This window comes from Onychostruthus taczanowskii, unplaced genomic scaffold (assembly GCF_017590055.1).
Source record: "Onychostruthus taczanowskii isolate IOZ18803 unplaced genomic scaffold, ASM1759005v1 scaffold33, whole genome shotgun sequence".
In the NCBI taxonomy this organism is placed as follows: domain Eukaryota; kingdom Metazoa; phylum Chordata; class Aves; order Passeriformes; family Passeridae; genus Onychostruthus; species Onychostruthus taczanowskii.
In genome coordinates this window covers 7,274,392-7,286,747 of record NW_024500683.1, presented here as the reverse complement: position 1 = coordinate 7,286,747, position 12,356 = coordinate 7,274,392, and the positions used below count along the sequence as shown (strand labels likewise).

General features: G+C 38.8%; 1 protein-coding gene across 12 annotated transcripts in view; it reads right to left on the bottom strand.

Moving 5' to 3' along the window:
• DST (dystonin) overlaps positions 1-12,356 on the bottom strand; it is a 290,720-nt gene that overhangs the window by 202,809 nt on the left and 75,555 nt on the right. For 10 of the 12 annotated variants that reach the window (XM_041410734.1, XM_041410735.1, XM_041410736.1 and 7 more), the window contains one exon: positions 699-760. In XM_041410734.1, coding sequence (XP_041266668.1) covers positions 699-760 — 62 coding nt within the window. Of the gene's footprint in view, positions 1-698; positions 761-3,260; positions 3,343-9,234; positions 9,260-12,356 lie in introns of those variants that run through there. The other 2 variants (XM_041410740.1, XM_041410739.1) reach the window with 2 other exon arrangements.

Below are 12,356 nucleotides of genomic sequence, written 5' to 3'. Positions count from 1 at the left end.
TTATTTTTATCAACTCAGATACATTTTATTTAATGTGACTTTTACATGAATTCAACATCAGAGTGGGGAGGATATCAAAGAAAGTTATGTCAAGTGATTATACAATCTGTTTCTCCAGAGAAGCATATTTAGCAAATTTAGAACTGAAGGGCCATGCAGTAAAGGTGAAGTCACAGCTTTTAGTTCTCTGTCAAGTAAAATCTGTAAATGGTGTTAAACTAATATGCTCTGTCCCCGAAGCAAAGTTCATTGCTATTCAAAAGAAAGGTATTGAAAAGTAACTTTTGCCCCTGGAAAATCTCTATTTCTAATCCATGAGCAGTATATTGATGCCACAGGATGATCTAGAGATCTCTCTCAAGGTCATTCTCCTCTCCTCAGCAGGGTACTTCAGATATTGTTTTCCTTCATTTGCCTTAGCTGTGGTACTACAGCCATGACACACTAATTCCAAAAGTGAGCCAAGCCTTATAGAAAGAAATCAACTTTGACTCATTTTAATTTCAAATTCAAGTATTCCATTAAATCACCTTGGGCAGCATTTCAACTCCTCAAAGACAAAGCACATGCATCAGCCTCACAATTTAAGATCTTCCTTACATGTAACACAGCTGCATCCTGAAATCAAACATGTAGTAAAAGACACAATCACTGCTGTAGCAATCAGTCATCCAAACATGACAGAAATAACAACTGACCTTCATGAGATGCTGATTTATCCATTTTGTGAATGTCTTCTTTTGTACTTTGTCACGCTCATCTAGAGGTAAAAAGGAAAAACAAATGTTTTAACAGCTCTACAAACTATGCAGAAGTGTTTTTTTATGAAGACCTTTAGAAAATTAATTTTCTAATAATTTTTAAAAACAGAATAGCCTGCAAAAGCTCCAAAACATCTAATCAAAATAATAGCACAGAAATGTTTCTTTCAGTACATCCCAGCATGATATGAAAAATTTTCTTGATGATCCAGGTGAGTTCCTCCAGGGCAACAGCCCCTCAGGTATTACAGTTGCCTACTGATAAAAATCTAACTGCCTTCAAGAAGTCAACTGGCACTCAAAATGTACTGAAAAGGTCATGGCAAACTCTTAAGAACTATAAATGCTACTCATGGTCTATATAATCAAATTATTACTAGTGTATTAAGCAATAGAAAATTTGTTGCCATATGAAAGCTAATTTAATCATTATGCTTTTCAACTGGCAGAGCACCCTTGCTCAAACACACAAGGGCTAGTTACAGCTTCAGTCAGGGAAAGGACTCTAAACCCTCTACAAAATAAACAGGGATGTCCACTAACCCAGAAATGGGACCCAGCCTCTGCCAGGAGTTTGCTCCCTGGCGTGGCAGTTAGCATCAATGATTGCCCACAAACGCTGGGGAGAAACAACAAATGCAACGGACTCAGGTAAGAAAGCATCCCACTTCTGGGTAGGGAGCACAAGCATGTGTTCTGCCAAGCCACACTGGAGAAAATCTAACCACCACCCCAGCACAGGAGTTATCCCCAGCTACTTGAGCAGGGCCACAGCCAGCACAACTGCTACAGAGCCTGGTCACCGTCCCAGAGCTCCCCAGAGCAGGAGTCACAGTGTGTTAGACTGGGACCACCCGTGCAAGTCTAAAATAGCAAGAGCCCTTCAGCCCTGTATGACACAACTGCAGCTGCTTCATTGACTCAGCCTATTTGCAGTGTGGCTGAGAATGAGCAATGAGCTCAGGTAGCAAAACAAAATCCCTGTGTACCCAGTGCCATCACTAAAAGACTGAACCAGGTCTTGTATTTTACATTAAAAAATACAGTTTTCAGGTTAGTCAAATATAACAATTAATAAATTAAAATAAATTCACAGAAGGTCTTTCAAATCGCTGGTGTGATACTGAAGTATTTCAAAACAGCAAGACATTATACAAGAGTTCATCCTGGGCCAAACTGAGCACCTTATGGGGTTCCTAACAATAGTGAGAAATGACTACTGAGGAACAGAAGCAAAAACAAAACAAGTAAAAGCCTGTGAAGCCTTTGCATAGTCCTCTTACATGACTCACGGACTTTCTACATGCTCATTCATATCTTTGCATTTAATAGTCATAGATACATTTTTTCTGGTTCTTCTCCAATCCTTTTTAACACACCTATAACTTTTATAGCCACAGCTCACTGTAGCAATGAAATCTTCAGGCAGTATGTGAAGCGTACTTGTATGTTCGGCTCTGTTCAGAAGAGTTGCTGTTTCCTAAATGCTTTTTCCACACCACTCAAGATATTCTAAGCTTCTGGCATATGCTTTTTTCCCCCACTTCACAGCTCTACAGTCTCTTATTCTACTTGAAGACCCAAATAAAGAGGAGAAAGAGAAGCTAGAGAGCAAAGTTGTACTACTGGGAAAAAAAATCTGGCAGATTAAGAAAATATTTTGCTATACATATATTTCTCCATAGCCTTCATCTAGCAAGACACCATTTCTGACGTAAGTTATTTATCACAATAATGTAGAAGCTTTGATTCAGTACATGTAGACAACAGAAAATATCAGAAATAATTCCAGAAACACTTTCACTTTTAACTGTTTCATTAAGAGCAGCTCTTTTAAAAAGAACACAAAGTTTCTCAACTACAAAATTTCACAATGTGTACAAAGTGTCTTTTTTACTAAGGTAACCCCATCTAGTTTTGACCAAATATACAGAAGTTTACATTTTGGGAAATGTTACTTTGATGACAGTTAGAAAAACAAAAAGGTTGAAAAATCCACTTTCTTTTATCTTGTTAGAATATGAAGTCACTATTTATTTCAACACTATTTTCAATTAAAATGCTAACATACACAAAAGAATTGATGCTTACTACCCTTGTTCCTTTATATATACATACATATTACACAAACACTCTGAAAAATTCTGTAACTGACAGACCCAAATGCATAAGGAAGAGGAAAGCTGACACCTGTCATGTTATGACCACCAGTCTTAAAGGGGGAAAAAGGTCACCAGCACATCACAAGTGTGATTTTGAAACTAAAACCCAAATGCTCCCAGAAAAGCAAATGCACGCCAAGAGAAAAAATGCAGCGCCAGTGTTCGGTGTGCTCAAGCTCAGAGCAGAGCACACCTAATGAACCACCCCAGATGAAGCAGAAAAAGGTAAATGACCACATAAACACCAGCTAAGGAAGGAAACCCACAGAAAGCCCCAGGGAGCTCTGCCCTGTCCCGCAGGCAGCCCTGCCAGCCCAGCTCCGGCTGCATTACTGACCCATGCAGCACATGACTCCCACCAGCTCTGCATTCTGCTCCTTTTTGTCTTCACCACACTCTCTCATTCTGCCCTTCAAGACTTCAGAGCTTCCTTCCTTTTCAGAGAAAGGAGAGCCAAGGAGTGACCAGGGCTTCTCCTGGCTGACACAGAGTAGCAACACCCCTTTTTTAAAAAAACAGGAGCAAATATCGCATGTGCTGCCTGAGCAATCAAAACAGTGAGCCCTCTGGCTTTAACTTACAACGAGAAATAAATTAAGGTTCTGTGTTTGAGGGGGTTTTTTTTAACTTTTAGGTGGACTAGTAGATATTTAAGTACAAATGTTGAGCTTTCCAAACAAGGAAGTCCGGTTTTTTTCCTCTACCAGAAGAGAGCAGCAAGGAAGGAGTCACCGTGAACCCAGCAGCCAGATACTCATTAGAAGAACTCAGGTGAAGCAGGAGTTGCAGAAAGAAAGCACATATTTTAAGGTAATCTGATCTATAGATTATCACAATAAACCCTCTGTGGTTAATTAATCAACTTAAACTCATCCACTTTTACCTGTGGACGTTATTCTGATATATCAGACAAACTCAACATTTTCTATGCTTTGTGTGCCTGGAAAGTAACTCAGTAAAATGTCACCAGTCTGAATAACCTGACAGCCCACTTTATGAACCTACACTATAACACAGAGGCATCTAAAGAGGTTTCAGATTAGAATGTTTGGACTTAAACAGTTGCTGCAACTAAGGTCTTCTTCTGTGCGTTTTTGTCATTCCTCAATTCCAAGCACAAACTCAGGAGCCAGATCCTTCTAACATCAATGATCCATTCCACAAACCACATGGCTCAGAGTGTCTGGAAATCAGAACAGCTTTTCTGGAAGTCAAGTTCACTATCAGGATTACACCAAAGGCAACACATGACATTGATGCCTTTTCAGTGCTCTCCTGGGGAGAATTACAGACCAGCTTAGGTTGGAGAAGACCTTTAGCAACAGTTAAACTGCCAAGTCCACCCCTAAATCATGTCCCTAAGTGCCACATCTACAAGTCTTTTAAATACCTCCAAGGATGGTGATTCAGTTACTTTCCTGGACTTTCCTGGTCCAACATTTGACAACCTTTCTGTGAAGAAATTCCTCCTAATGTCCAACCTCAACCTCCCCTGGTACAATTTGAGGCCATTTCCTCTTGTCCTGTCACTAGCTGCCTGGGAGAAAAGACTAACCCCACCTTGTTGCAGCTTCTTTTCAGGCAGTTGTGGAGAGCAGTAAGATCCCCTCTGAGCCTTCTTTTCTCCAGGCTAAACACCCCCAGCTCCCTCAGCTGCTCCTCACAGGACTCGTGCTCCAGACCCTTCACCAGCTCCATTTCCCTTACCTGGGCTCACTCCAGCCCCTCAATATCCTTCTCATGGTGAGGGGCCCAGCACTGGACCCAGCACTGGAGGTGTGGCCTCAACAGTGCTGAGTACAGGGGGACAATCCCTGCCCTGCTCCTGCTGGCCACTCTATTGCTGACACAGGCCAGGATGCCCCTGGCCTTCCTGCCCACCTGGGCACACACTGCCTGCTGGCTCTTGTCCAGCTGCTCTTGACCAGCACTCCCAGATCCTTTTCCACCAGGCAGTTTTCCAGCCACTCTGCCCCCAGCACTGCATGGGGTTGTTGGGGCTCACATGCAGAAGCCACTGAGTGCTCCTCTCCACCTCAAGACAAACTTGAAAACTTCTCTGAGCAACCAGATGCCACCGGCCTGAATGAGCAGAACAATGTGCCTGCCTCCACACTGACCTAAGGAAATGCAAAATAAGTGCAGGAATACAAACTCCTTATTCTCCAGAAATTCTGCCAATTTCTATGCCGCCTTCTTCATTCTAATGGTGACAATATCAAAGTCTGGAGTTCCTACACCAAGTGACAGACTTAGAAAAAGAAATCTCCTTTTCTTAGGCAACTTTTGGCATTGCTAAGTTATGTTTGCTTCTCTGCTGATACTGGTTTGCATACATTAATGGCCAGATAGTCAACAGGTTTTTCTACATGTGCTCAGGTATTTGCAAAAGCCCTGATAGGTGGTTTTCCTATATTTATGTAAGAAAACTCATGTAATACTCATATATCTCACTTATATTTATACTCATATACAAATGCACTGGTTTTTCTCTACATATTGTTGCTATTTATAATACATATTGTATTGTTTAATACTTTTTTAGAAAACTAATGTCTACAGCATAGAAGAATGCTACTCATTTAAGAAACAGTTATACAATAATGTATTTCATGTTGTGGAAAATGGAGCACCAATTCATTCATCATTTTTCAAGCTCTGAATACAAAATTCGTTTCATGATAGGTTTTTTCTCTGGTACTGCTAACATTCCTTCTGTAAGCTACACCCTGGGATCTCCAATATCACATTCAGAAAATAGAGCATAATAATGTGTGGTCTCTTGGGAAAGCATTTGTTTCAGGGCATTACCCAGAATCACAAAATATGTAAGAAATAGAGAACAAATCCAATTCAGTCTGTGCTAAAATGCCTTATCTTGGAGGCTCCTCCTCATCTACAAACTTCTCACAGGCCTTCTATGCCTATACCAATCAATCATTCTTGCTCATTGATTAGGAACTGGGGGACATTCAACAAACCTGTCACCACCTGAAACAGTCTCCAGGAAGGTAAAATCTCAGTTCAAACAAGGCTAGTTTGAAAAGTTGAAGCTACAGGTTTTTCCAAAGGGGAGGGTTGAATAACCTTAATAACATAATATATTTCATATAATTAGTGAGTGTTCTAGCCTTACCTAGATCAATTTAGGAGCAAATAAAACAAAACCCCATTATGAAAGCGTACAAGTACTGACTATGCTACACCCTGTCTGCTGTTGTGTCAAACTTCCATTAAGACACATAGCATGGAAAATATTACATACTTTAGCAATGCCCTTCCAATAATAAAAAATACATCTATCCTTCTACAGTAAAAATATCAAGCCATGGTAAGGTCCTGTAGAAATTCTAAGAAATACTGAAAAAATTGAATTAGAGGCTAGATGTTTTGGTATATTCAACCTCAGTACAGTAGTCAAGACGTGTTCTAGCCTTACCTAGATCAATTTAGGAGCAAATAAAACAAAACCCCATTATGAAAGCGTACAAGTACTGACTATGCTACACCCTGTCTGCTGTTGTGTCAAACTTCCATTAAGACACATAGCATGAAAATATTACATACTTTAGCAATGCCCTTCCAATAATAAAAAATACATCTATCCTTCTACTGTAAAAATATCAAGCCATGGTAAGGTCCTGTAGAAATTCTAAGAAATACTGAAAAAATTGAATTAGAGGCTAGATGTTTTGGTACATTCAACCTCAGTACAGTACAGTAGTCAAGATCAAGTCTACAAGGGTGATAGTTGCAGGACCAAACCTAAACCTCTGCAGTACTTAACCACTTAAAGTGACAGAGAACTAGAATTGCAATGTACCCTTAGTATTTGTCATGAAAAATTTAGGTCATTGGCTAAAGGACCTCTAAGTTCTTATTATCTTCACCTTCAAAAGTCCTGGGTATGTGACAGTTTTCTCATAGTAATATCACGCATGAGAATCCAGCTTCTTCTAAGGCATTTGTTTCCTCTAACAGAATATTTTGCTAAAGATAGTGCTTTATGTTTTATATTTCAAAAGAATACTTCATGAATTTTAATGTATAATGGTGTTATTTTTAAATCAGCTGTTGAGTAGGAGACATCTGTCAAGCTTAAAAGCAACATTTTATACTTTACACCCTCTATATTTTTTTTTTAATTTGATCAGCTTCCTCTTGGATTTATGAAATCAGAACTCATAATATTTAGTTTATTTCCCTGTTGGTATTCATGTATCAGGACAGTTTAGGGAATAATGTTAGCAGTTTGTAGAAACTTGTATTGGAGTCAACATAACTTTTTTTTTTTGTTTTGTTTTAGAATTGAATGGAGGCCTTGTCATCCAGATACAAAATAAGTGCATAACTAGACAGACTGGTAAGGTACACAGTTTAAATACAGAAGATGGTATGGGCGTGGATCAAGAGAGAGGTAGTGTCCACATGTGAGAAGGAAGAATTCAAATTATATGTATATAATTACACATATATTTAACAAGTCCAGATAGTGAAATCTGGATAAGAGATTTCAGTTAAGTCATAATGATGAGGTTTCATCCTGTTGAAAGAATCGCAAAAAAAATAACCAAAACCCAGGAGGCAGCAGGGCAGACAAGCGGTACTCAAAGGATATAGCCTACTATTTGAGAAATGCAAGCTAAAATGAATGTTGTTAGGTATTCAAAAGTAAGGTAAAAATTCTTGAAATGTATTGTTTAATTGAGGGTCACTTAAAAATATTGAAAATCTAAAGGCCACTTTTAAATTCTTATTAATTCAGGTGAAAATATTTCATTCCTCTTTCCTACTTTCTGCTTATTCCATCACTTCCAAATTCATGACAAGCTTGAACTCCAACTCATCTGGCCTAGGGATGGGAAGTTTCAACTACCACTTATGTGGTCCACACATACACAAAGAGGCATGAAAGAGGCTGCCACTGCATATACAAACATGCAGCTTTCCAGAGAAAAGGATGAGGCACAAGGGGCTCCTTTCCCACTCTGCTACTCCCACATATCTGAAACTTGCAACTGATGCAGTGCCACAGGGGAAACTTGGGTTATCCGTGCAAAATCTCCATCAGCAACCAGAATAACCTAGGGGAAAATTCTCACATCCAAAACATGTTTTATTTATGTTTAAACCCTTGAAGAAAAGCTTGCATTATGTGCTGGTGTTTCCATCACTGCTAGCAATATTTTTAACCACACACCACCCAAGGATGAGAAAAGTCCCACCGGATCTTTCTGTATTGTTCATTTCCAGCTGCTGTGAGAGTAGGACACTGGTGAGGTGATGCAGGGCTTCTCCAATGTTTCTCACAGTCAACTTCCACCCTCACAAACAGAAATTTGACAACTGGGATCATCTATTCTGTGTTCTTCCAGGAAATGTATCCTACTCAACTACTGCTCTCTGATGAGGTCTGCACTGATTTGGCAAGGTTCTTTCAAAAGGGTGGCTCCTCTTCTGCATTCTCCTAATCAAATCAACCCCACAAAGCTTCACTTTCTGTCATGTCACATCACATATGCACACAGATATGGAAGAATTTCAAATTTACACCTATCCTAAGCTTTGTGTTGCTCATTTAAATAGCAATGAAATACAAGCTTCAGTTTAGGTCTTCTTCTAATTTTTTTGGTTGCTTCAGTTAAGTCTGTGAAAAATTTAAGTCTCTCCAGTTTAATTTCCTTTGAAAACCAATCAAATCTCTTACACATTGGGATGAAAGGTGATATATACATCTGGTCTGATTACAAAGATGAATCAGAATAAAAAGTTTTGCCCACTTATTCTGAAATCTGATTCCCATTCATGCTCTATTTTTATTAAACTGTGAACTAGATGCACTAAGAGCTGAGGATGAACAAGAAATTATATGGTTTTCTTGAAATTTCAGTCAAATAAAACCAAACTTACACTGATTGTGAAGTTAACAGCTACATTTCACTAAGTTAAGCCCCTATTAGCTTCTAAATCAATAAAGTTCAGCCTCCATTAAATACAAAAATGTTTAGAACCTCTGTTTTTTCAAAAAGAATATTTTTATTTCTCCTTTACAAAACAGTATTGGAAATTTTACTTGCCATGTTGCTTCTGTGAGTATGCATTCAGCTATAAAAATGCAAATGTTTTCAGAAAAAATGTTCTTTAAAGAAATGAGCAATGTAATTTGTAGGCTGAATGTCTACTAAATTTGACAACAGACATAAATGCATCAAAGACTGGCAAGTCCTATAAAAGTTGGCAGAAAACACATAATAAAAACTACAAGGACTGAAAATAAACTGGGAAACTTCAGCAATTTTTTTTTGCATTACATTCAGTCATCACTGAAGTGGGCTTCCCAATGAAGTTGTCTTGAATGCAACAGCTGCAAACATAATCCAAAGATATTGTCTTTTCCTCTGTGCTTTTCTTGATGCACGTTTGTTCAGCCAACTCCAGTGACCCCTTTCAGCAGCTTCCCAGCCTTCCAAGAAAAGGAATGAAACAAAAGTCCAGATTAATTCATGGATAATAGACTTAAAATATTACAGAAGTTTAAATGTTGTGATCTGGAATGATACTTATCTTTGAAACTCTGCAATTCTTTGCAATTAAGTATCAAGATATTTTGATACTTAATTGCAAAGTTTGATTCCTGAAATTAATTGTTTTGATACATTAGTAGTATACTTGCAAACAAATTAAAAGACTTATGAAATAAAAGAAATCCTTAGTCACATGTAAATTCTTCTATTTGCTCTTGTAAAAGGCTTTGCAAAATACAGTGCTCTGTCTGAAAGATATGTTGCTACCTTGCTGTAAAATAAAATCCAATGTTTAGACTCTCATGCCCACAACAATTGTTAAATGATTAGATGGGCTTATCAGATTCTCATACAGACTCAACAATAAAAATCACACCATTAGCTGCACCATCCCCTCCAGCTGCACACACCCCATTCCATGTTTGTTTTTTTTTTTTTACACAAAAGACATAATTCTATAAGCAAACAAATAAGCACAGTTCCCTGAGTCTGTGCAAGATACTGATCTAGCAGGAAGAACTCCTACAGTCAGCAGGAGAAGATTTCTCTGGAGTCCTGGGAGTTCAAGCTGCCCACATGGCTTGGGTACACTGGCTTCCTGGACACATAGAAGACCTCAGAGTGCTGTGACAGACTCTGGACATCCTTTAACAACCTATTCTGAGTAACGGTAGTAAATCAGTTGTACCTGGGACCATGAATTCACACTCCACAGACAGATTTTTCAGCTGATGCACAACTGCTGTGGCTAAACCCTTCCCTATATCCAAAGTAGGTGCTTACCAAGATCATATTGACAGCCTGAGTGTCAGATGGGTTTGATTAACATCAATAGTCATACTCCAGACTGATATAACTGATATCAAGAGATTAGCTGAAACAAAAAGGCACGACACAGAATAGTGTTTTATAGTCTGCTAAAAACAAAATAAGACTTGTTTATATTTTTGGAGGTCAGAATTTAATCCTAAGTGCAGATGAATGAGCCATCACTGAATATCTGTTGGTTCTGATAGAGCTATGACCACCTCCAAAATCAAAATCAAGACCATATGCAGACAAAAATCACACAAAAAATCTAAACTATAAGAATAATTGTCTCACCATTTAAGCTTGTGATATTCTGTAATACCCCTCAACCCTACAAACACAGATGAACATGAAACCACAATTGGCAGCAAATAAATGCTTTTGGTCCCGAAATCATTCAACAATTTGCTAATTGCACACCCATCTGGCTCCATAGGAAACTGCACTCAAATTTTCACTTGGACCATTTTCTGCCACTACTTTGCATTTCTGCTTGAAGCACGATGAAGAATTCAGCTGTCTTACATCTGAAATACTGCATTAAAACTGCAGGCCTGCCTGGCTTTACCATCCCATGCAGAAAACAATACATAAAACTTAAATTACTGGGACAAGAGCCATACTGCTGGTGTGGTTTGAAGGAATGTAAATTAATAGTTTCCACAACTGTATGGAGGAAATATTGCTATATCTCAGTGTGTGCACAGACATCAAAACCAAGAGGAACCCCAAGGGATGACTTCAAAATTCATACAATCTCAGCCAGCCCTTTGGCATGCTTAAGTAGCTACTTCAAAACTAATCAGAAGAGAGACATGAAATTAAGTTCAAAAAGCATTTCCTCTAGTGTCTTCCAGTCCCAGCACTGAGTGTTCTAAAAGATTCAGAATCATAAATGAAACAAGGGTCCCAGCTGCTCAAAGTTGATAGCTGAAGAATTAGACAAGAAATCAACAGATACAAGCAGATCACAGGAGATACACCAGAAGATAATGAATCTATAGTGGTTACCTATAAGCCTGTTCCACTTAGAAAGGGAAAAAAAAAAAAAAAAACCTCAATAGAGCAACCAACTTTCTTATTTAGGCATTTAAAAAACATCATTAACCAATTCAGATTAACTGAAGTCACAGAAGAAAATATTCTTGTCCTCTGGAGCACTGCAGGGCTCCATGTCTAGTTCTTTTGTATCCAGAGAGTCCCTCCTGGCTAAGTTTGGCATTAGCACAATACCTTGTGAAAAAAAACTCCTGAAGCTCAGTGACCTTCTCCAGTATTCTCTTTTGTGCAGACATCTCCCTTAAGCCCTATAGCAGGACACATGTTTAACTATTACAAAGAGCCCAATGAAGTAGAACTACACAGATGGCAACTAGCAGTACTGGAAAACTATCGTGAAAATAATCAGTTTCCAATTCAATTCAATTTCCAGTATTATTTGACTTCTTCCTTCTAAATGAGAGAGAAGACCCATGTGAAAATATCACATCCATCTACCAAGACACATGCAGCCTGTATGAAGTCCAACAAAAAACTCAGTAGACAATACCTTGTCCTGCAAAATTTATTGTAGCAGCCCTTGATGCGTGGCTGTATCACCCCATGTTAAATTACCTCTCCAACAAGAATTAATTTTTTTAAAAGTTTGTGTGCTTGATGTAAGGACTTTAACATCACAATTGCCTGCCTCAAGAACTGCTTAGGTCATACAAAGATTTTGCCATGAGATAAGCACAGAATGAAGTGACAAGCCCACAGCTGGTGCAAGGAGGCGTGGCCAGCACATCCTGGGTAACGTATCCAGAAAAAAATTCCCAGTGTGGTAAACCCTGTGAAGAAGTAACTGCTCATACACCTATCATCACTCAAATGAAGATGGCCCCAAGAGATAGGACAGACAGCAGCTGCAACCACCAAACAGCAGTGAAGCCCCCCACAATATTCCTCTGGGGATACCTGAAACTTGGACTGTAAATTAAGCTACTGTGACAAGAGCTTGAGATAAGAGAGGTGGTATTATTGTTCTAGTGTTATCTCAGGCCTAGGAGGAGGTAAACAAAGCTGGAGAGAAGAATGTATCCCTGATAATGGCAGAATTT